At 39.8% G+C, this 26,315-nt stretch overlaps 1 protein-coding gene across 2 annotated transcripts in view; it reads right to left on the bottom strand.

Moving 5' to 3' along the window:
* Positions 1–26,315, bottom strand: part of SAMD12 (sterile alpha motif domain containing 12) — a 509,235-nt gene that overhangs the window by 87,949 nt on the left and 394,971 nt on the right. The window contains exon 5 of one of the 2 annotated variants that reach the window (XM_027854047.1): positions 18,558–18,618. The exons of the other annotated variant lie outside the window; for it this stretch is intronic. Coding sequence (XP_027709848.1) covers positions 18,566–18,618 — 53 coding nt within the window. The 3' untranslated portion in view covers positions 18,558–18,565. Of the gene's footprint in view, positions 1–18,557; positions 18,619–26,315 lie in introns of those variants that run through there. 2 annotated transcript variants of the gene reach the window in all.

The raw sequence follows: 26,315 nt of genomic DNA, 5'->3' as shown, positions 1-26,315 counted from the left end.
AAGGGAGATACAGAAGCAAGTCTCTGTGGAGAGGGACAAGAGTGGTAGCAGAGGGGAGAGGAGAAAAGTAGGTAAAACATATCATTAGAGTCCAAATGCAATGTTACATTTGTCCATTCTGAAGCCAGGGCACTGGTTCTAACTATTCAGGGAAATGTTCATGAGCTACACATTTATTACCTCTCAAGTACACAAAGAGATGGGCACCCTGGATCTTCCCATTACAAAAAAGGGTTCCATATCTATGATCGAGCACTCTGAAATTCCTCTGTCTGACCATAGTCCCCTATCATTCCATCTCTACCAATGGCTCCCTCCTCCTGATGTTATGCTTTATTGTTTCCATGGCCTATAATTTCTCCCTTTTTCAGTGTTTTCCCAAACAATGCCCCCAACTTTGGCTTCTCTTTTCTCTCTTCTTAGTCTTGTCCCTTAAAGATAATAAGCTTAAATTTATACTGTCCTTTACCTTGGCATCCATTGTCCCCTTGACCAATCAGTCATCATGCCTTGCCAAAACCCAACCCTAGATAACTCTTACTATTTGCCTCCACTGCTCCTTCTCACATACTGAATACTGCCAGAGAAAATAACACAATCGTACCAACTAAGCAGGTAGTCTACAAATTTATTTTATCTCTCTGGGCCTTCACTCCCACAAGGCAATCCTTTTACTCTTTGATAATTGGTCCCCAAGCCTTGTCTCTTCCCAAGCTTCCTACCTGTTCCCAAACTAGTCTCCCCGCAAGCCTCCTACTTCATACCTTACAGAGAAATAGAGGCTGTAATGAGCTCCCTCTTCCCCTCGACTCTACAACTCAAAACCCTTCAATATCATTCTCCATATTCCTTTGTCCCCTCCAAGGCCAGCCCCTTTACTTATGCCCTGGATTCCATCTCTTCTTCTCTCCTCAGGCACACTGTCCCTCATCCTCTCTTGTTTATGCTTCTTTATGCTTCTTTCTCCCTTCACCCATCCCATTGTGTGAACTACGGAGACATCGGTAGGAAATGATGTCCCTCCCCTCATGCTGGAGCAGAGGCACTGGGTCAGACTATTTGGTTTCATCTGAGACGGCGGCCGCTTCTGCCTCAGCAGGGGGTATATATGATACAATCAGTCTGAGAGATGTACAGAGTGAAGCTTGCTCGGGTAAGGCTGCTTTTTTCTGAAATATTAAGAAGATGTAGGTTAGAATCTCAGCTTTGACACTTATTAGCTGTGTGATCCTGGGAAAGTTGCCTAACTTCTCCTGTATGTCCCTCTTCCTCTCTCCTCTCATCTCTCCAAAGTTACCCTTGCTCTCATAACCACTAATTCCTTTCTGCAGCATGTGACATTATTAATCATGCGGTTCTTCTGGAGATGCTATCCTTTCTCGGATCTCATGATACTGTTTTCTTGGTTCTCCTATTTGTCAAGCTCTTCCTCAACCTTCTTTCCTGGATCATCATCTATACTCTGCTCTTTCTAAATGGGTATATTCCCAAGCCCCATCTCTACAACTGCTCTCTCAAGTGATTTCATCAGCTGTCATGAATTCCTTTATCATTTCTAAGCAGATGGCTCCCAAATGTATATGTCCATCCCTTATCTCTCTCCTAAACCTGAATCTCAAATTTTCACTGCCTGCTGGATATCTCCCCTGGATGTGCATGAGCATTTACATTCATCACGTTCATGTTCCAAACTAAACTCATTCTCTCCCTCCCTTCTTCTAAAATCCATCCTTCCTTCTAATCTCCTTATTTCTCTTGAGGGTAGCATCATCTTTTCAGTCACCCATATTCACAATCTCAAATCATCTTCAACTCTTCCCCCTTTCTCTCTTTGCCCATATTCAATCAGCTGCTGTCTTACTGATTTTACTTCCACAATATCTCATGTATCTGTCCCCTTCTCTCCACTTGTAGAGCCACTACATCAGTTTGGGTCCTTATCATCTCCTGTCATCGCCCTCTTCATTCCATCCTTCTCGCAGTTGCCTGATCGATACACTCAAAGTGCCAGTCTGACCATGTCACACTTCTGCTCATGATTCTTCAGGGGTTCTCCATGAAAACTCCTCTGATGGGCATTTAAAGCCCTTCACAATCTGTTTCCAGCCTATCTTTAAAGAGTTCATGACTCCCTCACACAGTATATAGCCAAACTGGCCAGTTGCACGAATTGTCATCATTCCATACAACATTCCATCTCTTCCATCTGTGCATGTGATGGGTTCTCCTTCAGGCCTTAGCATGCTCTATTTCTTCACCTCTGACTCCTGGAGTCACTAGTTCCCTTCAAAGTTTAGCTCAAATACCACCTCCTTCAAAAGTCCTTTTATGATTCCCCCAGTTCATAATTCCTATCCCTCATGGATATTACTTTTATTTATTTTGTATATATCTTGTATCTAATTATCTGTGAAAATGTTCTGTCCAAGTAGAATGTAAACCCTTTGATCTATGATCCTATGATCTTGACTTCCTCTTTCACCATTACTGTAAATCTAGGATATTACAATAAATGACAGACCAGGCAAGATGAGAAGGGCAGAAGGATGCAGATTTTGACATTTAAGTGGAAGGGGATGATTGAAATGGGAGTAGATGCAACACTGCAAAGAAACATTCTGTGAACTACGGAGACATTGGTAGGAAATGATGTCCCTCCCCTCATGCTAGAGCACAGGCACTGGGTCAGACTATTTGGTTTCATCTGAGACGGCAACTGCTTCTGCCTCGGCAGGGGGTATATGTGATACAATCAGTCTGAGAGATGTACAGAGCGAAGCTTGCTCGGGTAAGGCTGCTCTTTTCTGAAATATTAAGAAGATGTAGGTTAGAATCTCAGCTTTGACACTTATTAGCTGTGTGATCCTGGGAAAGTTGCCTAACTTCTCTGAGCTCCAGCTTCCTCAACAGTAAAATGGGAATGATTACATCTGTACTTCTTACTTCACAGGGTTGAGGAAAGAGTATATGGTGCCTGGCACATAGTATGCACATAACAAATTTTTTTTTTTGACTTAATTTGTTGACTATATACATACATCTCAGTTTGATTTCTTTTTTTTGGGGGGGGGCTAGGCAATGGGGTTAAGTGACTTGCCCAGGGTCACTTAAGTAAGTAAGAGCTATGTGTCTGAGGCCGGTTTTGAACTCAGGTCCTCCTGAACCCAGGGCCAGCGCTTACATCTCACTATTTCAAGACTTGTAATAATCATGAGGATGCCGATGAGCATGTTGAGAGCTGTGTCACTGTCAAACATGAGCAGGAGCAATTGTAATAGCTTTTTTTATCCTGCCTCTGATTTATTTCTTTTCCACCACATTTATTTCTATCTCCACCACTGGCTGAGTAATTTTCCTAATACACTGCTATGATCCTGCTTCTTCTCTATTCAAAAACCTGACCTGATCTTGATTATTCTCTCTAATAAAATAGAAATTCTACTTGGCACTTGAGACCTCCCTAAACAGGCTCTATCTTACCTTTTTCTGCCAGCCTGAAATCATACTATGCATTCCCCCCCACCTTCACATACATCAGATACATCCAGGATAATAAGGCTGCTTTCCATCCCTTTTTACTCTCCTGCTCTCTCCTCTCTATGCTTTCAATCACACTGTATCATATGCTTGAACTAGGCCTTTCCATCTATCCACTGGACTCATTTCCTTTAAAGTAAGACTCTCATGTGTTATCTCCTATATCAACCCCTCTTTCCAGGAGAAATTGATCTCTTTGTCCTCAACCTTTATAATTTTTTCACTTGGATTCCTCCCTTGTATTTTTCTTAATCTCCCTTACACCATTCTTGTGAACTTAGCCTCTCTATCCCCCCTTTCTTTTCCCCCACCCCCCTCAGACTACCCATTCCTTGAGGGCAGGGAACGTCTCACAGGACCATTCATCTAGAACCAGAATGGATCTCAGAGGTCACCTAGACCAAATTATCATTTCCCAGTTGAAGAAACTGAGATTCAGGGATACTAAATCACTTGACCAAGATCAAGTAAGTAAGGTGGTAAGTGCCAAAGCAGATTCTGAACCCTGGTCCTCTGACTCCAGGGTCAGCACTCTTTCTACTGCATCACCCTGCTTCCTGTGTTCTTTCTTTGTATTTCCAAAGTCTAGTAAAGTACATCACACACAGTAGTTATTTAATAAATTTGGCGAGTTGAATTGCAAATGAGGTGCTTCTTAAGGTATATATTTACTAAATTTAGCCTAAAGCATCTCCCTTTGGGAAATACAGCTCTTCAAGACACCCAGCCTACTTGAGTTTCAGAAGAGAATCATGTTCTGAGTCACCCAAATAGGCATATTCATCAGTCATTTACTCAGCAACCTTTCCTGAGCATCATGATGGCCACAACACTGATCTCTATGTTCTTCCCTCAAGAAACAACTTCTGTTGGAAGAAATGAGACAGTTAGACATTTTTTAAAAGAGAGTCACATGGGGGAAAAATGAGCAATTATGACCACATGGAACTGTATGCCTAAGTTACCAGGGGATCAATCAGTCAGCAAGCATTTATTAAGAGCCTACTGTGTGCTGTGTACTGTACTAAGCACTGGGGATACAAAGAAAGCAAGAAAACCCCACAGTGTCTGCCCTTAAGGATCTCACAGATCAATGAGGGAGACAATATGCAAACAACTATATTCAAACAAGATACATACAGGTTAAATTGGGGAAAGTTATTTAAAAAAAGGGGCAGCTAAGTGGTGCAGTGGATAGAATGCCAGACCTGGAGTAAGGAAGACTCAACTTTCTGAGTTTAAATCTGTTCTCAGACACCTGTGTGACCCTGGGCAAGTCACTTAGTCCTATTTGCCTCAGTTTCTTGATCTATAAAATGACTTGGAGAAAGAAATGACAAGGCATTTCAACATCTTTGCCAAGAAAACCTCAAAATAGGGTCAGACATGACTGAAATGATCCAAACAACAGCAGCAAAGCAAAAAACCTAAAAACTTAAAAAAAGGAGGAATGAGAATTTCTTTCTTGCAGAAAGAGGTATTTTAGCTGAGCCTTGAGGGAAGCCAGGGAAGCCAGGTGGAGGAGACATGGAGGGAGAATGATCAAGGCATGGAGGACAACCAGTTGATAGTTGGAGTATATGAACAACAGCAGGGAAGCTAGTGTTATTGGACTGTAGAATACACTGAGAGCAGTGAGGTATAAGCAGACTGGAAAGGGTCAAGTTATGAAGGACTTTAAAAGGCAAAAAGAGGATTTCATATTTGATCCTGGAGAGAATAGGGATATTTGAATGAATGTAAGCCTTTGCAGAGAAACACAGTCTTAGCTATCAACTAGGGAAAAGTGCTGGCATCCAACAATCCAATCTAACCCAACAAGCACTTATTAAGCATCTCCTGTATGCCAATCCCCATGCCAGGCTCAGGGAACATAAAGACAATACACAGTCTCTGTTTTCAAGGAGCTTACGTTTTTCTGGGAATGCATCTCCCTCCTCATCTTTCAATGAACTATCCAGTTGATAAAACAAGTGGTTAGTTTACTAAGTAGCCATCTTACATCATCTTCTATTAAGTGTCCTTGCCGTGCACTTAATCCACAGTAGAGTGAATGCCATTGCATTTTGTTATCAACCCTTCAAAATCATGAAAAAATTGCTTATTATTAAAATATTGATCTTCCATATACTCTAAGTGTATCTTTTATGTACCTATTTATGGATATGTTGTCTCCCCCATTAAAATGTCATCTCCTTGAGGGCAGGGAGCATTTTTTAAATTTAAATTTAAATTTTTTATCTTGAGCACTTAGCAGAGTTGCCTGGTAGATGCTTAACAAGCTTTTGTTGACTGATCTTCTATAATAAAATTTATTTATCCATATTGGTTTCTCTCTCCATTTCATTTTAATTACACAATTAAAAGTGGATGCTCTCTATCTAACTCTCTTTATTTTAAAAGGTTTTTTTGTTATCTTTTATTTTGTTTATATTTTATTTTGTTTATCTTTTATTAACCTCCATTTCCACGTGTTATCTTTTCCCCCTTCCTGAATTAGTCATCCCTTGTATCAAAGAATGAGAGGGCAGAGAGGGGAAGGGATGGAGGAAAAGGAAAAGAAAGGAGAGGGAGGGGGAGGGAAAGAAAGAAGGAGGGGGAAGGAGGGAGAGAGGGAGAAGAAGGAGGAGAGACTGATTAGTTAAACAAAACTAATCACACATCAACCAAGTCTGTCAGTACATGCATTTTTTCACACTCACTTCTGCAAAGATGGGAGGGTGGTACAATTTCTTATCTTTAGGGCCAAACTCGATTCTTAAAATTACCTTCCTTTTTTTCTTACTTCTTTTAATGATACCTCCTCCCCTCCCCTTTCCCTTCCAATCTTTTTGTTGCCAATGAATATAGATATCCAAGGCAAAGGTAATATAAGTTAGAGTATACTTCTGGGGAAAAAAAAAAAGATTTCTACAAAACTTCTCTTTCTGGTGGTATAGCACATAGTCTTTACGGTAACCAATCATTGCTTATTGCCTATAGTTGCTTAATATACATGAAACAGGGGGGAAAGGTAGGAGTGCTAAAAACAAAAAGGAGGTATATGTTTGGGGGGGGAAGTAGGGAAGAAAGTCAGTGAAGGGGGAGGGAAGAGAATACAGGAACTAGAATTAAGAAAGCATCAGAGCTCCAGAGATTCAGATGTTATGTTTGGTCTCCAGCATTGGATCTTGACTGAGCTAATCCTATCGGAAAGGAGGATTTATGGAGAAGGGAACTATGACTGAAATGTATGTGTCTGACAAGCAAAATAAGATGTAGACTTCTGAGCCCAGCTAAAGTCTTGCAGAAAGGAAGAGACCACCTAAAGAGGCTAAGGTTAATTCAATAAATGCCTTCCTATGGCCTCCAATATATTACTTCCTTATAGGGTCATTGAAGTTTTTATTACCTATAACTAGCAGGAATGGGCTAATGTTTCTCTGTGACTTCCTAGGGTGATTACCTGAGGGAGTGGAAATATATTGCAAGGGGAGGCATTTTCATAATGAGGACGTACAGAAGCCAGTCCTACTGGCATTATCATTGCTACCACACTTGCTAAATATCCCCTATTATCTTTACGACATGTACATCTTCAAAATGTCCACAATGGGCTAATTGATTAAGATTTGGCCAGACAGCTCCAGGTGGCTAATTGGGAAGGCCACATCTCAAAAAGAATTCATCTTTGATTACAGGCTTTTGACATCTTTATGTAGGTTTTATGAGATATTCAATACATTTTCGCTAGACATCCATTGATACCATATGGCAGGCCTGAAAATGCAGAGCAAATTGGGTATAATGAAGCTTTTTAAAATTCATTTTAGAAAGGCAAGAAGTACAGTTGAGTGCACTTTTTGCAACCTGAAGTTAGAAGCTCAGGTGTCCAAGAGGGCAGAAGAAACATGCCTTAAAAAGCCATCACGAGAGAACGATGTTGTCAAAGAGAGCATGGTCCAGAAAAAAGCCCCAGTAGAGCCAACAGAATAAAAGTTAGGAGGGGCAGACACAAAACCCATTCTGCTTTAGTCAAGATGTAAAGGAGGAGGATGTGTGTCCTTGCCACAAAGCAAGGAAGCTGGCACAATGTCTTTGGATTCATATCCTAAAGCTGTCTCTGACACCATGACTCTGCCGTGTCCTGTAAGGGCAGAGAAAGGGGTGGCATTTCCCCCTGTGCAACTTTCTTCTTTTATTAAAAAAAAAGATAAAATAAAACGCTATTTCTGGGATTGTTTAAAAGGAGTCTTGCCTGAGGGTTAGGGGGACTCTGACTTCTGGAGAGCTTTCCTCACTCTGTGAAAAGCGATGACACTTGGAGAAATTTACATAATCTATAAAGTCATGAAATGACCCCAGAACATGCACCAAGAAGTTATGTCTGAACAAAACCAATTAAGAACAAGAAGTTTTGTAAAGGACATGTCTATGTGGCTCTTGTTTCTAAACCGGGGAACATCATTTCAAGGGCAGCCCTTCAGCAACACAAGAAACTGCTATTTTGGCAGAAATGACAATGCTACAGGGAAAGGAGAACTTTCCTTTCCTTTCTTTTGTTTTCTTGAATTCTTCATACGGCTCAGGAAAACCAGCTAAATCTCTAAAGAAAGGGAGTGTGGCAAAATGGACAGAGAGATGGCTTCAGTGTTAGGAAGATTCAGGCTGAAGTACCACCTTTGACAAAAATTGTCTATGGGATTGAGGACAAGTCCTTTAACCTCCCAGACAATGGTATCAAACTCTCCTAACCTATATATAAGGATCTCTATAGGTTGTATACTGGTTTGCTTTTAAAATGTAATATTGTCTACGTTTTTTTGCTATTTTATAAATATTTCCCAATTACCGTAACATGACTCTAGAACTCGGGAGTGTTGTGGGCCCCTGCCACTTGCTTGATACCTCTGCCCCAGGTCATTCCCTATAGGTTGTAGAGAAAATGCCAACTTGCATTGGTGGAGGGAGTTTCTTCATCTGGAGCAGTAAAATCACACATCTGATCTAATTCATCCTTAGTACAAGTGATGATAATAATAATAATTGAATCCACTTGGTACAAGGTAACAAGTAAAATATTATGACCCAATTCTCACCTGTGGCTCCAAGAAGCTGTAGCATGCACAGAGGCCACATTCTAGAAAAACTGTCTTGGTTGAGGGTAACTGATAGGCCTCAAACCTATGGGTGAATTGAGGGGGTTGTCTACCCTAAGTTTGTTAAGACTTCCCCCAGTAGAATGGGCAGATGAGAACAATTTGTTCCAACAGTCATGAGGTGGCTGAAGCAGGCGTTGAGGAGTGCTTAGATCTTGGTCAGACATTGAAGACACCAAGGTCATCCATTGCATCCCAGGCCATCACTATTTTGCCATTGGACTTCAGTGACTCAGGAAGAGAAAATAAGGATGGTGACTTTGTGCAACACTGCCTCACTTAAATCCAATTCATAGGCAAGTCAATACATCACCTGTGATATCATTGGTCCTCTTTGAAAACGAAGGACAAAACAACAATACAAATAACCATTTCCACTTTGTCGATGAAGAAAACAAATCATCTTTTACCTCCAGTGATTTGCCTACAGCTCTAGCAGTCAAACAAATTTGCAAAGAGTTTTTCAGCACTCTACTGTCTCCTTGAGAGAACACTGCCACATTCTGATACCAAATGCCAAAGAATAATAACCTGGGCTAATAAATAATTTGTACCAAATTCCTTTGTAGCTGTAATCAATAGGAGGTAGAATGTGAGAGGATGGCTGTAAGGTCTTACATTCAGATGAGACTTTCCACAGACCCCACAACTTGTGCAGGGATCAACATATTACAAAATTGTCTTCTCTCTTCCTCTCCAGCTTTCATGAATCTTCTATACTACCCTCAGCTGTTACTAACAACCCTTATTATAAAACTCCTTAAACATTTCTTATTTTCTTCACTGCTCCAGACGGACTCCACAAAAGCTTAGATTTAAGATATATCTGTTTTATAATATCAGCTGAAATCTCTTGAGACAGTTGATCACAGAATTAGAGAAAGTCAAAGCAGGAAAGGATCTTAGAGATCAAGTGGGACCACAGATCCATCTAAAAATGGGCAAAAGAAGAATGTAATGAAATCCAGTAACTGATCTCATTTCTGTTATGTTTATGTGATTTTCTTTGGCATAGAAATCTAGGAACTGCCTGCTTCCTTTCTCTTAATCTTTCTATTTCCTGAGTAGACATCAATGTTACCAATACTATCAACACACACAAAAAAATCCCTATTCTCCCCCTATACATTGGTCATGTTTAGAGTGCAGATTCCTAAAAGGCAGGTGGCTATTTTTAAAAAATCACTTTCATTCTTAAAAAACACTCTTTATTTGGCAACTTGTTCAAGGCACAGAGAACTCCCCTCCATTGTCTTACCTCTCTATGGCCCCCGGCCATTTCCCACCCTTAATTCTAGCTAGGCTCCATTGTCCAGGTCCCAGGAGTTCTGTTCACCCCAGCTTACTGGCCACTCTCATCCAGATCTCCTTAGACCCCTCCCCTCCAGTCACCCCAAACTACTTGGCCACTCCTCGATCCCTCCCACAGTCTTTCTGTATATAAGGTCCATCTTGTCTCCATTAAGATGCTTAGATTCTTATAATCTAGTCACTGGTCAGATTCTTACAATCTAACCACTGCTTACCCATGTTCAGACTTCTTAAGAGTCTGCCCAATATGACGGATATTCTAATAAACCTTGTCTTTGGCTGAAAAAAAAAGAAAGGACAAATATTAAGAATATAGAGAAATGTGGAAAGACTCATATGAACTGATGAAGAGTGAAACAAGTAGAGGCAAGAGAATAATGTGTTCAATGACCTAAGTTAGCAGTAGCAAAAAGAAAAACAGCTGAAAGACATTAATACATCAATCAATGAAGAGGCAAGTCTCAACTGGGAGCAGAGGTGTGGACTAAGATATAGGGTATGTGGTCTTCTGTTTTGTTTAACTGCTTCTTTGTGACAAGAGAGGTTACTACGAGGGCGGAGGAAGGAATATCATTTAGAAGTGTTGGCAAAGGAAAAAAGGAAAAGAAAAAGTTTGAATACAATTTCAAAAGGGTGTAAAGGATAAAATTTTAAGTAAGAGGGTAAGGGTTTTCAATCTTTTCTATGTCATGGATTCCTTTGGTAATATGGTGAAGCCTAATGGACACTTTTGCTGATTAATGTTTCTAAATGCATAAAATAAAATATGTAGTATTTCAAAAGAAAACCAGTGATACTGAAAAAAGGTAGGACAATGTTTGAAAAAGTAAAACTAGTTCATGGGATTTAGGTGAAGAACTCTTGTTTTAGAGGAACAGGTCTGTAAGAGGTAGAACTGAGGATTTTGAGGATGAAATTATTTTGGATGCAAAAGGTGAATTTCAGGGTTAGAAAAGGAGATATATAAAAGGTAAAGATATAGTGAATACACATGTTTTTATAACAAAAACCTTTTGGGTGTATTTATATTCCATAGAATATTGCTGTTTAAATTTATAAGGGGAGGGAATGAGTGAGGAGGCACAGTGGATTGAGTGCTGGTCTTGGAATCAGGAAGGCCAGAGTTCAAATCCTGCCTCACATACTTCCTAATTAACTGTGAGATCCCTGGGCAAGTTACCTAACCTCTTTGCCTCAGTTTCCTCATCTGTAAAATGGGGATAAAAATAATACCTACATACCGGGGGTGTGGTGAGCATCAACTGAGATAAGAATTGCAAAGCCCTTAGCACAGTGCCTGGTTCATTGTAAGTTCTACATAAATGTTAGCTATTATTATTATTATTGATACTTAACATGTAAAACAAAGTTCTTACACTTCTCTCTCCCCATCTCTGAAAGCACAAGATCCTGTAATCCAAGACAGACAACATGGAAACATACCCTCCACATTGTAGAGAGAACATACACCAAAGGAGGAAAGAAGAATGAGGAATAAAGAAGGGTAGTGAGTAGTTACCATACAATATTTGTTTCATATCCATCTCAAGAAGAAAACTCAACAATGGAACACGAAGAAAGTAAAGAGTCAAACAGTTTCAAGTTTAAGCCAAGTAGAATTTAAACCCAGGAGTGCCTGAGACACTAACCAGCTGTGTGCTCATGGACAAATCACTTAACTTTTCAGTCTGTTTCCTCACCTGTAAAATGAGAGTTGTAATGCTCTCACTGCCTACCTTACAGGGCTGTTGTGACAAAAATGCTCTGCAAACACTATATAAATGTGAGTTGTTATGATTATTATTCAATAAGAAGCCAAAAGTGGCTTCAAAGAGTTCCCATCAGGCAGTAGTGGAAATTACATGCATTGTAAAAAACAAACAAAAAAAAGGGTTATATTTCCCCTCTATATTTAGAGGCAAATTAAGAAGAAAAAGAAAACAGCTTGTTTTTTCCTTTCATTCAAACCCTTTCACTGAAGAGGTGGTTAATGCATGATAGTGTGAGCTCTCTCTCTCTCTCCCTCTCTCCCTCTCTCCTTCTCTCCCTCTCTCCTTCTCTCCCTCCCTCCTTCTCCCTCGTCTTTGTATTACCAGCTCCCAGCACACTGCCTTGCTTATAGCAAGTGGTTAATAAAAACTTATTGAATTGGATCAGATTGGATTATGGCAGAAAGACTAATGAACAGAAAAACTAGAGAACAAAGTTTCCGTCTTGGCTCTTTCTCTTTGTAACTGGGTGTGATCTCCAAGAAGTCATGTCACTAGTTCCCTCAACTATAAAATGAAGTTATTGGACTAGATGGTCCTGAAAGCACAACATTTTTGATCTTTGTATATTTTCTATGATCTACTGATTTGGAAACTTCCTGAGTGAGGATGAGATAAAGATCAATAGAAATGAAGGAGGTTTGGGGAATTGGGGGATTGGGGGAGGGGAAGATCATTGGCGTTCTACAGTGTTGCTGGAGAGAAAGCTGGGAGTTGCCTGGGGTGCCTGCACAAAAGAGATATTAAACTAATTAGCCTAATTCTGAGTGGATGGCCCAGAGAGCAGGAGAATTGGGAAATCAGGTCCTCAAGGGTATTCTGAGCAAGGTATTTGAGGTAGAGGGAATAATCTTGGACCAAAACCTTAAGCAATGGAAAGCCAACATGTGGTCCCAAAGGAGCAGATCAGCTTAGTCAAAAAGATGGGGAAAAAAGACAACCCTAGCAACAGTGCTGAGGATCAACAGGAAGGGTCAGTGCTGGCAACCCAGAGTGTAACAGTGAGTGGGTGGTGTAAAGTGGAAGATAAACAGAGCTTGGATACATGCTATGATGTGGGAGAGGAGAAGAAAGAACACATTTGGCAAATGGTAATAAGGAAAATCAAAGATGGGATTTAGTCACAGACCAAATATGTAGAACAAAGGACAATGAAGGGGACATCTTAACTTGAAGGTTCCTTCTTTTTTGTGTGAGGTGACTGATATGGTAGTCCATTCTCCTTCCAGGAAGGATTACCTGGGCATGGGGTAGGGTCATGGAGGAGGAGAGGGATCACAGAATCACAGATTTAGAGCTAGAGGAGATCTTAGAAGGCATTGAATCCAACCCCCTCATTTCACAGATAAAGAAACTGAGGCCTAGAAAGGTTAAGTGATTTGCCCAGGTTCAGATCATCCTCATCTTCATCTCATTTACATAGTGCTGTAAGGTTTGCAAAGTACTTTACTTAGGTTATTTTTATTTAACCCTCACAACAACCTTAGTACCTGTTCTGCAACTTACATTCTTAGGGAGTTGTCAGGGACTTTGAGAAGTTAAACAACTCAGGCACACTAATAGAATATAGTGGAGGTGAGGTTTGAACCCAGGTCAACTCAACTTTCAAGCAATATACACATACAATATACAAATATGCTTTGGGGGGGAAAGCACTATCAGGGATCGGAAAAGGTTTTATGGAGAATGCAGCAGTTGGGCAGAGGCTTAAAGGAAATTACATATTCTAAGAAATAGAAATAAGGAACACATTCCAGGCATAGGAGACAGTCTACATCAAGTCATGAAAGCTGATGATTGACTATCATGCTTATGGTACAGTTTGGCTAGAGCATAGAGTGCATGGACAGGATATAGTATGCATAGTGTACATAGTAAGGTTCCATATGGCAGGAAAGGTAGTTTGGGTTGTGAAGGCCTTTAAATGCAAAACAGAGATGATTATATTTGCTTCTAGAAGTAATTGAGAATGACTGGAGTTTATTTAGTATAGGGAGTGACATAGACCTGCTTTTTAGGAAAATCACTTTGGTAGATGTGTGGAGGACTAGCCATCACATGATGAAATGTTCAGATGAAGCAACTGCTGGAGATGAGGGTTCTCTGATGTTTTCTGATGGAGGAAGTACCCACACTGGCTAAATGAAGTATCCTTGAAGTCTGTCTTTTATATATTTGCAAAGCACTTAACTACATTCCATAGCCTCCTGGGGATACATAAACCATGTCATTTGTGACAAGTTCCATTTTTGGTGGCTGTTCTCAAAGTTTTAGGTCCTCAAGAAAAAATAAAGATAAATAAATAAAAGTGTGTGTATGTGTGCATGTGCACATGCATACAATATTACGGTATTCACAAGAGAGTCTCTAGCTCTGTTTCAAAAAATGAAATGGGTGTGTTTACATGATCAGGGGTGTTTGGGAAGAACTTACACAACCTCATGTAATTTTCCTAAGATATTTGAAGTTGAACACAAACCAAGAGCACATCTGGGTCTGGGGCTCACTTAAGCCTTCCATGTAAGAATGAAGATGAGTGCCAAGAGTTCCTGAAGCTCATAAATGTCTCACTCTTGATGATTCCCCTTTGCTAGGGTGGAAAGGATAACAACAGTTTTCCTTAAATATATGAAATTGCAATCAGCTGTTCAGGCCTTCTGCTGACCATACTCTTTGTCCTCTACTGGAAATTGAACACACATGGAGGGACTGCAAGGGGTTGGGGTTTGAGGGGGTGAGAATAAAATGGGGGGAGGAAAGGGTTATGGGGAGAAGTTGCAGAGAACACAAGAAAACAAAAGAAAAACCTCCATGTTTTTTATTTCACTGGAAAACTAGGCCCAATGGGGAATGTGCTCTGGCACATAGTCAGCGATCAGTCATTAACCATCTTCTCACTGATGATTATAATCAACATCAATAAGAAACAGTTCTGTGAGAAGTAGAAGCATTGGCCCATGTTTTCTTTTTAACCTTGATTTGAATCACCCTTTGCTGTGTGTATCCGAATTTGTTATGTTTCACATTGTGGCCCAGCATCCAGTTCTGCCAGTGAGCTCCTGCCAAGGTATTCATTTGCCCCTAGATTCCTTGTGATGGATAATGTTGGGGTGCTGTCTAATGGAGAGTAAGTAGATAGTGTCTACAGACATGGTCTGGACAAGGTTGTCTCCTATCTGGTTGCTAGTTCCAGGGCAGGGAAGGGCTATAGCCCATGCTTCCTTCCTTTTTTTGTTTCAAGTTTTATTTTTTGAAAAATAATTTTCATCACGGCCGTTAGGTCTTACATCCCAGTCATGTCTGGCACACCCCATGTTTCTGGGCAGCCCCTGCAGATTTTACCATTTTGGCCTAAGTGCCCATCCCACAGGGCCTGATAAAAAGGTAGCCACTGGGATTCAGTTAAGCAAAACAGGCTGGTGAGCCTGAGAACACAGACATAAACACACACAAACAAAGGCACACGTGTGTGTCCCACAGGACCGAGTTCCTCTTTGGTAAGTGGCTCCATTTTTTTTTTGTGGGAACCTATTGTTATGGGGAATTGACCTTTGAATCTTCCCTCCACTGGCACAGTGCCATCCTCTGTCCTTCCTGAGGGGACAGTGAGCATCTGTGGAGTTTGCACCGTGTTAGTGCCGAGATAAACAACAAAACCAACAGCCATAACATTTTTTTCTCCAGCAGCAGCTGAACAAGGAATTTTAAAAGCAAACGCCCATAGAAACTATACCACAATGTCTATATTCTTAGTCAAAATATACTTTTCATTTCATGACAATATTCTAGCATATCATGAACATTCCCTGACTGCTCTTCCGAACCTAAGCAATTCAAAGACAAGACAGTAGTTGTTAAAACTTAAAACTGTTGATTTCTAGTAAGCTATATGGATAATAAGATAACTTATACTTACAGAATATTTTATGGTTACAAAACATTTCATGCACTTTTCATTCTTACAATAACCCTCTAAGGTGCAGGTATTATTATCATCATTTGATACATGAGGAAGCTGAGGCTTGGAGAATGTCAGCTCCTTGAGGGAAAGCTAGATTCCTTTATTTTTTTTTTCCTGTCTTTGTATTTCCAGGGCCTACACAAGGCCTTTCTGAATCTGCTTATCTACTAATACCTCTCTACTGCCTTTTCTTCTTTCCTGAAATCACAATCTATTTATTTTAATTATATTACAGAGCAAGTGTTTATTTATATTGGTGAAGGGAGCTCTTCACTGGCAGCTCTTATATTAATGAATTCACAGGTTTGATTAAAAAACTAATACACATACAGAGGTTGTTCTCTTTTGATAGAACATAAACTCTGAGAAGGCAGAGATTGTTTTATTTTTTGTATCCCTAGCACTGACAAATGCTTAATAAATGTTGATTGCTAGTATAGTGCTTTGCACACAGTAAGTGCTTAATAAATATTTGTTGCATTGAGTTGAATTAAGCAACTTTCACAAGAACGTTGTAAGATGGGTGCCACTGGGACTTGAATCCAAATTTTCTAATGCCTCCTGTGCTCTTTCCATTAAACTGACCATGGCAAGTTTGAGTCTTAGGCTTTAGCTCCATGGAAAATATGACTGTGATTAATCACAGGGTGAATTCTTTTTCATTACTCAACGCAAATATGTAAAAGATTGCTTGGACTCTTCCAGTGGAATTTAACAATCCAAATTCCAGCTGTTCCCTGAAGCTGGGAATATGTCCCTTGGCTTCAAAATCTGAAGAAAAAATAAAAATGACAGAGATGATCATCTAAAATAAGCCTTAGGGCGGTAGCCAAACACAAAAGGAAAGCAAGATGGAATACTTATATTATAGGGGAGAAGACCATTTGGATATGCATGGCTTCCAGGACCTGTCCCAAGTATACTGACAAAGTATCATTTTCTCCTTTACTTACTGAACCTTCAATCAATTGTATTCGTTTTTGTTGCTATCGTGGTTGTTTCAGTCATGTCCAGACTCCTTGTTCCCATTTCGGGTTTTCTTGACAAAGACACTGGAGTGGTTTGCCATTTCCTTCTGTAGCTCATTTTTCTGATGAGGAAACTGAGGCAAACAGGGTTAAGTGACTTGCCCAGGGTTGCATGGGTTTTAAGTATCTGAGGCCAGACGTGAACTCAATATATATATGTACAATGACACAAGCATTTTGGTAGGGAGGCATTCTAGACGTAAAGAATCTTAATTGCAATGTATCCTTAGCCAAATGTACAAGGGCCAAACCCCAAGTCCCAGCAACACAGGATTAAATTATGAACGTTCAAGCAAAAACAACAACAACAACAACAAGAACAAGTAGGGTATCCCTTACCCCTTGCTGTATTATTTGTTGTCAAATAATACTTGATTTTGTGCAAAATGCTTTCACACACACAAGCCTCAATTTCCTCATCTGTAAAATGGGAACAAGAATACCTGAATTACTTGACCCACAAGGATCACAATCTAGCCTGTTCTCTATTCCCCTTATGGAACATTACATCTCCCACTTCTCTTGCCTTTGCACAGTGTCCCCCCTGCCTAGCATTTTCTTCTCGCTTTCCTCCACCTCTTAAACTCCCATCAACACTCCTACATGGGGCCCTTCTTGATCTACCCTTAGAGCCACACTTCCCCCCTACCCTCCACCCCAATCCTTTGGAAGTGACTTTGCTTGTTTTCAATTTATTTATGTGTTTACATGGTATATCCCTTCATTAGAGCCTTTTGACTGTTTCTTTTTGGCCTTTGTATCCCCAGTGCCTAACACAGATAGTACTCTGCGCAGAGCAAATTTTTTTTTTTTGCTTTTTTTTGCGAAGCAATTGGGGTTAAGTGACTTGCCCAGGGTCACACAGCTAGTGAGTATCATGTGTCTGAGGTCACATTTGAACTCAGGTCCTCCTGACCCCAGAGTCAGTGCTCTATCCACTGTGCCATCTAGCTGCCCCTACAGAGCAAATTCTTAAGAAATACGTATTAAATGAATGAATATGATCTTCACATGGACCAAGTTAAGTAAGGTAGACATTGTTACTTCTCTTTGACAGGTGTAGAAAATGAGGCACAGACTGGCCCAGTGTGGAAAAATCATACTTTTATAGCTGGAGATCATCTAATCCAATCCTTTTATTTTTATTTATTTATTTGCTTTTTGGTGAGGCAATCAGGGTTAAATGACTTGCCTAGGGTCACACAGCTAGGAAGTATCAAGTGTCTGAGGCTGGATTTGAACTCAGGTTCTCCTGTCTCCAGGATCAGTGTTCTATCACTGTACCACCTAGCTGCCCCAATCCTTTTATTTTTGATATGGAGAAACTGAGGTCCAGAGAAGCTTGCTGATTTGCCTGAAGTCACACATCGGGTTAGCGGCGAATCATAGCCACCTTTCACTTCCCTCCTTCCTTATTTCAATCTGCATCACCAAATCTATCCTCATATAAAGGATGCAGCACTCTTGGGTCTCCCAATATATTTCCAATCTTAAAGAGAGAAACCAGCAGTAAAATGGGTCTGTTGTAGCTGTCTGGTCCCTTTTGCAAAGGACTTAGGTCCTAAATGAAAGGAAATCCTAAAAGTAAACACCCCCTTTCAATCACTTGCAAATCACCTCCTTCCCTTTCCCACAGGGATGCCATCCTGTGCTCTAAGCATTGAGAAATTGCTGAAAGGGAGAAATAAATGTTCCTCTAAATTCCAATTAACTTTGCCCCTGATTATTGTGTAACTCGGTGTGAGTCACTGTTCTTTAGTAAATGGGGGTGAGAATCTCAAAGATTAATGAAGCTTTTGGAGAGTGGCAGCAGCCTAAGTCTTAGATGTTTTTACAGCTCCTTGCCCCTTTTGCTCCTTCTGTTGTTAGGATGCCTACAAGAAAAAGGGGAGGAAATGATGCAGATAAATGTGGAAACTTTTTTTTATCATGCAATACACAACTCTTCACCAATAAAGCTCCTCTGCAGTGATTTATTTCCCTTTTTTATATGAATCGGTGGTTTCCGTCCCCTCTCTTTATGTACATCAATGAAACCAAAATTAGACTTCAGACAAAACTAGCTACAAAACTTCTGACACAGAGTCAATAAAGAAATAATACAAATTCCAGCAGGTCACACCAAGAAAACAAATAGGCCCAGGATCTGAGAAAGGCTGCCTGAATGGAATACTCACATGTCCTCCCAGTTGAGTTTGTTTTTTGACAACAAACTGATTTATACGGGGAAAACTACAGAATCCTTTCTTGGAGGTCTTTGCATTGCATGTTGAAGGGAATTACCTTCTCCTAGCAAGCAGCAAGTATTAGTTTCAATAAACATTTGTTTCTATTCCAGCTACAAAGGTGACGAAATCTGACATATTACTTACCTGTATCAGTTTTTCTCTCTTCCCTTCTTTTCCCCCATGTGAACTCCTTGAGAGCAGAATCTGTTTTTTTTTCCCTTTCACTTGACCTCCAGTAACCCCAATGCCTTTCACATAGTAGGTCCTTAATAAATTCTTGCTTAATGGAATTAAGCAAGTATTTATTGAATGGTGCTACTGAGGTAGAGACAAGCACATGCTAATTAAGTTCAACTTAATTAGCCTAGTATGGAGCTAAAACTAAGAACCAGAAACACGGAGGAACCATTACCCGTCTCTAAATATGAGATAGAATTCAGAGGGAAGAGATCAGTGATGGCAGAAGTAATAAAGATGGTTTCATTGAGGAAGCAGAAACGTGATCTGTGCCCTGAAGGACAGAAGGACATTTCAGGTTGGAGAAGAATAATATATCTAACATTTATGTAGTGCTTCCTATGTGCCAGGCACTGTGCTAAGTGCTTTATGGTTATTATCTCATTTGATTCTCACCACAACCCTGGGAGTAGGTGATATTATCATCACCCCCATTTTACAAATGAGGAAACTAATGCAGAGAGAGGTTAAGGGACTTGCTAGTGTCTTGAGGTCACATTCCAACTCAAGTCTTCCAGATTCCAGACCTAGTACTCTATTCACTGTATCACTTAGCTGCAATGAACAAAGATAATAGAAGCAGAAATGAGCACACTGAGATTAGCTTGGTTGGATCAAGAGCATGAGAATGATGTTGTTGTGTGGTGCCCTCCACGATCCATCAAGCTTTTGTGGGCAGGGTCCGCTTCATGCTTGCCTTTCCATTCTCAAAACAGTTTCCTGCACATAAAAATTGCTTAATAAATGTCTGTTGAACTGGATTAGAGGTGTGGTTTGGATAAGCAGGACACATTTCTAATTCCCTCTGGTAGTACTCAGAGACTTAGGCTTCTGCCAATCACCAGCTGTAACTGTAGCAACTGGCCCCCGGCAGTAGTCTTATTAGTTTTATAGATACATTTTGGCATCCTGGTCAACTGTGCTACACTCTGTAAAGTACGGGAACTTGTTTTCTGGAAAAGAAGTCAACTGAGTAATGACTTTCTTGCCTAGAAAATGGAAAAAAAAAAACACCACAGGTAATCTGTAAAGGCTGCCAAACTTCCTACTGAAGGTCATTTTAAAGAGAGTAGATTTTCCTAGCTTCTCTAGAAGGGATGAAGAGAATACAATAATTGCAAATGTGCTTATCTGGCCTTATTGTATGCATACCTTATAATCACCTCTGGGCAGGTTCATCTAACTATGAAGCTAAGGTTGGTTCTAGGGTGCTAGGACCTTCTTCAGAAATGGAAAACAATTAGCCAACCATTTATCTTCTATAATTTGGATAAATTGCTGCCTAGAAGCAGGGTACTGGACCAGATGACCTGATAATATCCCTCCAGCCATAGAATTCTCTGTATCTCCGCATGGAAGAGAACAAGAATAGACAGATCCCTCTGTTAAGTGTATCTTGCAACATCAGATGTATAAGTTATTGATTTGAAGTAAAACATGTGGATTTCCCATACTTGTCACTTCCTCTTTCTACCACCCTTAGTTAAAAGGAACATTGGTCTCTTGTGTCTTACTACAACTCTAGAAGGAAAAAAGAACACCAGCTCTGTTAACAAGAAGCGAATTAAATGCAGTAAAGAAAACTGCCATGTAACCGCTGGGGATGGAATTATTATCTATTGTATTATTGTTTTCTAGGAGATGGGCATTAGGGGAGTCTCACCTGACAAGACAAAGAAACCTCATTTCCTGTTGTTGGAAACTGGACAGGTGACATCACTAAAAATCAATCAAAGAGTGCAGTCTTCTTCAGGCAGACAGATGAACTGGCTGACCTTGTAGGTTTTCTTCATCTTTAATCTCTGTTTTGAGGCCCTGGTATTCGATATTTGGTGGCACAATATGTCAAGATGGTATAGAGGGAGATCTATGGATAAACATTGCACAAATGGATGAGCCCAGTTCCCTTACCACTTGCTATACATTCTTTTTTTTCTGCCCAAAGTCAAGTTTGTAAAGAGAATTAATTTTAAAAAAAAAGTGTTCTATTTGTCACCTAGGCAGGATCAGAGTTATGAAGATCTGATCCTCCTTCTGTCCTTAGGTTAGCCTGCTCATCACTATTGTAACCTTGATTAAGTTCAGGACATATTTATAAGTGTTTACTATGTTTTGTTGTTGGGTCCCAGGCCCCGGATTCTAGAAACTTTTAATCTAGAAAGGGTAAAATACAACTGAAAATTACTAAATGCACATATGGGGTCAACCATCAAGTCATCAGAGTTTAGAAAGTAGAAATCATTTCAAGGTGAGTTAATGGGAAAAAAAAAAACCATGGAGGATGTGGTACCTGAACCAAACCTTAGATTTCAACAGGTAGAGAAGTTAGATTATTCCCCCCCTTCCTATCCCCAAGCGTGAGAAGCAATGTGGACAAATGTATGAAGTTGGGAGATGGAGAGGATGAGATTAAAAAGCAGGGACTAGTCCAGTTTGACTGGAACATAAGGCGAGTGAAGAGGATCATATGATGCATTTAGAATCATGGAATCTGGACTCAGAGGTCATTAAGTCCTATCTCCTCCCTTTCCAGACACAAAGAGGTGAGGTCAGATCACAAAACCTGGCAGTGCCCAGGATTTGAATCCAGGACTCTTTCCAGTATACCATGGATACAAGATAAAGACGGAAAGGTAGATTAGAACTAGAGTTCAAGCGCCTTGAATATCAGGCTAATTAATTTGTATTTTATTCAGTAGGCAGTAAATAGGGAGTTACTGAAGAATCTTAAGCAGAGGAGTAACATCACTACAATGGAAAGAACATTGGCACTAAGCCCAGTCAGTCAATAAACATTTAATAAGCATCTACTATACTAAGATGACCCAGGTTCAAACCCTACCTTTTGACAATTATTACCTGGATAATCTTGGGCAACTTAATAACCTCTTTGAGCCTTAGTTTTCCCACCTGTAAAATGGGCAAATTGGACTAGATGGCCTCCAGATCTCTAGATCTAGGATCTTTTTATTATACCTATGTATAATGAAATGCCTGGGCATTGGTATGAAGGAAAGTCTAGGGAGAGGGAGCAGGGAAAGGAAGACCAGTTAAAACTGGTGCTTTAATGATAATGCAGGTAAACAATGCAGGCATCAGGAGTGGAGAAGAGGGAGAAAGATGTTAGGGGGTAGTGCCCAGGCGAAATCTTCTGGCTTCCCTCACTCCCTTAAGAGATACAACTTTGATGAATCTAGGACCTGGGACTCTAATACACTGATTTCAGACTTCTTGGAGACTAGCTTAAACTGCAATTAGTTCACAATAATTAGTAAGAAACAAATGTTTTTTAAGAAAGCATCCATTCACTTAAAATGATTTTTAATTTTATAATGACTGGTATATAATTATAGCAGAACAGAGCTATTTAGTAAGAAAAAAATAACATCAAAGAGAAGAGCTCATTTAGTGTTTATTTGCTCTAGGGTTCTAATTACTTTGAAAACTACCAACCCTACTTATATGATTACTAGCAGAATTTAAGAGCAGCTTTGAGGAAAGCTGAGCCAATCATTTCTCAGCTCCATTAACATGGGAGTCTATAAATATCAGGGGCCTCTAGATACCAGCAAAGGAATTTGTATTTTATTCAGCAGGCACTAAGTAGGGAGCCACTGAAGGTGTTTGAGCAGCAAAGTGATATGATTACTCTATAAATAGCCCTGGTTCTGGAATAAGAACCTTGATTCCTATATTTTTCCATTCTAGCACCAGTTCTGGTCTTTTGTGATAGAAATATTAAAAATAAATATGCCTTGTGGGTCATTAAAAAAAGATGGGACAATATGGCGATAATGGTCGAGGAAGGTCTAAAAATAATAGCCGATACAATGTTTTTTAATTATAAAGCACTCAACCCACTATATAAATGGACAAATGATGTGAACAGATTTCGAAGCAAGAATGGTAAGCTATAAATGACCACGTTAAAGCATGCTTCGAATCACCAATGATAAGAAATGAAAACTAAAGCAACTGTGAGATTTTACCTTATACTTAATAAAAGTTGTAAATATGACAAAAAATGGAAACAGACTATGTTGGAGGGGTTGTCTCAAAGGCCACGTCCAACTCTTCTAGAAAACAACTTGCTATTAAGAGAGAAAAGTTGCAAACCTTTGACCCAGTGACCCCATTAGTGGAAATACAGTCCAAGGAGGTTACAGAGACAGAAAGATCCAACATATACCAAAATATTCAAAGTAGCACTTTCTGTGGTATCAAAGCACTGGAATCAAAGTATGTGGCACAGTGGATAAAATGCTGGATTGCAAGTCAGAAAGACCTCAGTTTGAATCCTGCCTCAGATACCTACTTGTGTGACACACGTAATCTTTTCTACTTAAACTACTTTTCAACTTTTCAACCTAAACATAACTTGGTCTTTTCCAGCCTCAGTTCCCTCATCTGTAAAGTAGGGATAATAAATAATAGCACCAGGGTTGTGAGGCTCAAGTGAGAAAATATATATAAATTGCTTAGTATACCATTAAGCTCTATACAAATGCCCCTCTTACATGTGAATGTAAATGTAATAGAATATTATTGTGCAGAAAGAAATGATAAATACAAAGAATTCAGAGAAATATGGGAAGATTTATATGAACTGATACAGAGTGAGGTAGGCAGATCCAGAAGAACAGTATTCCCAATGGCTATAATCATGTCAATTAAAAGAGTTGGAAAAGGAAGTCTAAGCAACTGTAATAATCAATCTTATTCCCAGACAACAGATAGTAAAATATACTTCCCTCCCCTCGGCATAGAGATGTGTGGACTATGGGGACAGAATGTTGTACATCCTGTTAGTCACTGTGTCAGTTTTTTGCTTATTTGTTTAACTTTTGTGGGAGTATAAATAAGAGTTTAATTTTGGGAAGATGAGACAAATGTGATCACCTTCAATATAAAAAAAGCTCAACACATTTTATTCTTAATCAAAACTTCTACCGAAACTGATGTCATTTTCCATTATAACCTGAAGGCAAGTGACTCAGTTACAAAACAACTTGTCCCTAGGATGCAAAGACATGTCTAAGTGGCATCAGATGTTTATGGTGCCTTCACCCTCACCCATTGTGTTGCTTACTCTAGTGCTGTTACTGCTTGTTCTAAATAAAATACTTTTCCAGAAAAAAAATTACAAAACACTTGACACATAACATCAACTGATCATCACAACAACTTGTGAATTATTAGGTAGTGGAAGTCTTATCAACCTCATTTTATGGAGGTGGAAACTGAGCAAGGGTATGAAACAAGTTAGTCACATAATTTTTCTGGACCACATTACAAAATGTGGGGGTGGTCTAGATGATCTTTAACATCTCTTCCTCAGAGTCCTCAAGGGATGGCATGGAGTAATAGAATGAGTAATCAATGGGCTTGGAGACAGGAGAGATCTGGGTTTAAATCTAGGCCCTAACATCGAAAAGTCATATGGCCTTAGGCAAGTTGCTTAATCTCAGTGAGTCTCAATTTCCTCAACTATTAGTATGTATTTTGGGAGGATGGAGGGGTGAAGAGAGGAAAGAATAATAACATCTATGGTTTGGTGGATAAGAATGGGCTTTTCTGTTAAAAAGTGCTAGGTATAGGTCCCACTTCTGACACATACTGTGTGATCCTGAGCAAGTCACTTAACCTCTTAGTACCCCAAACCACTTTTTGGGTCGGTACCTTGCAGATCAATTATCAGTCTATATTGGTAGAGCAAATTTCCTCACTGAGAGTTCCCTCCCTGAATGACACCATTAATCTGAGACCAATACCTGTTGTACCTACAAGAGGGCTGTTGTGAGGATATTTTGCCTATCTTAAAGCCCTCTATGAATGCAACAAATACTATTATTCCAACTCTAAACCTATGATCCTTCATCTAAGTAGCTGAGAACTCAAACCTGCTCTTTGGACTCTACAGACAGTGCTTTGCCAAGGCTCCTTTGTTATTTTTCTCCAACCAAGAAGGCATCATTTTGTCAAACAACTCCAAGAAGCACTAACTGGTGGCTTCAGTGTGATTTCATTCCATTTTGGATATGCACATACTTCAATTGATCTTCTCCCCCTATAGTTAAGATTTATATACTTTATTAATCACTGTGTGACAGTCGCCACGGTGGTTTCATTTAGCGGAGTAAGCCAGCCAAACCTCTTCAAGACTTCTGTGGATTTCACAGGGCAAACTCTGGCATCCTGGCAATTCCAATCGCTCTCACCTAGATGAGATTTTCCAGAGCTATCCATCTTGGACCTTGTCTAATAAATCACATCTACCCCCTGCTCTTTCTCTAATTGATAGGTTGAAAAAGAGACACCACTAGATCATGTTAATGTCCCCTAAAAACGGCAGTGAGATAGAGCTTCTCTGGCAACAACATCTCAAAATGGCAGGCAGTTAAACATTTTTTCCTTCCAGATGCTATCTGAGCAATAGGAATGAGTGGTATTGTACTATGTGGCTGACAGGCACGTATACTCCAAAGTGTTTCAATCGTCCATGATCAGTTTTCCATGCATTTGTCTGTTGCATGTTTAGAAGCACAGGTTATGGAGGGAGGAGCCATTCGTGTGATCCTGTCTCCTCAGGTAGGAGATCGGCCGTGGAGAATTCTTGTTAGCATGACCGTGAGCATGTATAGTAATGACTGATTTGTAGTCTTGGTTGGGCTGTATCTCCCTGTGCGTGGTTATTACTTCTGTGATACTTAACCACTTACAATGCTTTCCTGGGAAACACATGATTGATTTCCCTAAACTCTTAAATGGGCACGATTTTGTACTTATTGCAAACCAAGATAGTTATCAAATGGTATTTTTTTAAAGTGGCATGAGGTACAAAGACTGCAGGACTAGATGCTATCTGTAGTTGGTAATGACAAAGTAGACAAATAAAATTGCTTATGTTATGTTATTTATGTTATGTATATTATGTCATATTATTTACATTGTCATGTTATTTATGTTATATTATTTATATTATGTTAGTTAACATAATTATCAAGTCATAGGAAAATATGATCACAGATCTACAGCTGTAAGGGATGTTATAGTCCATCTGGTTTAGTCCCTTCATTTTACAGTTGACACAACTGATGCCCAGAGAT

The sequence above is a fragment of the Vombatus ursinus genome, unplaced genomic scaffold (genome assembly GCF_900497805.2).
Source record: "Vombatus ursinus unplaced genomic scaffold, bare-nosed wombat genome assembly UNPS02010284.1, whole genome shotgun sequence".
NCBI classification, from domain to species: domain Eukaryota; kingdom Metazoa; phylum Chordata; class Mammalia; order Diprotodontia; family Vombatidae; genus Vombatus; species Vombatus ursinus.
This window is presented reverse-complemented; position numbering and strand designations above follow the sequence as displayed.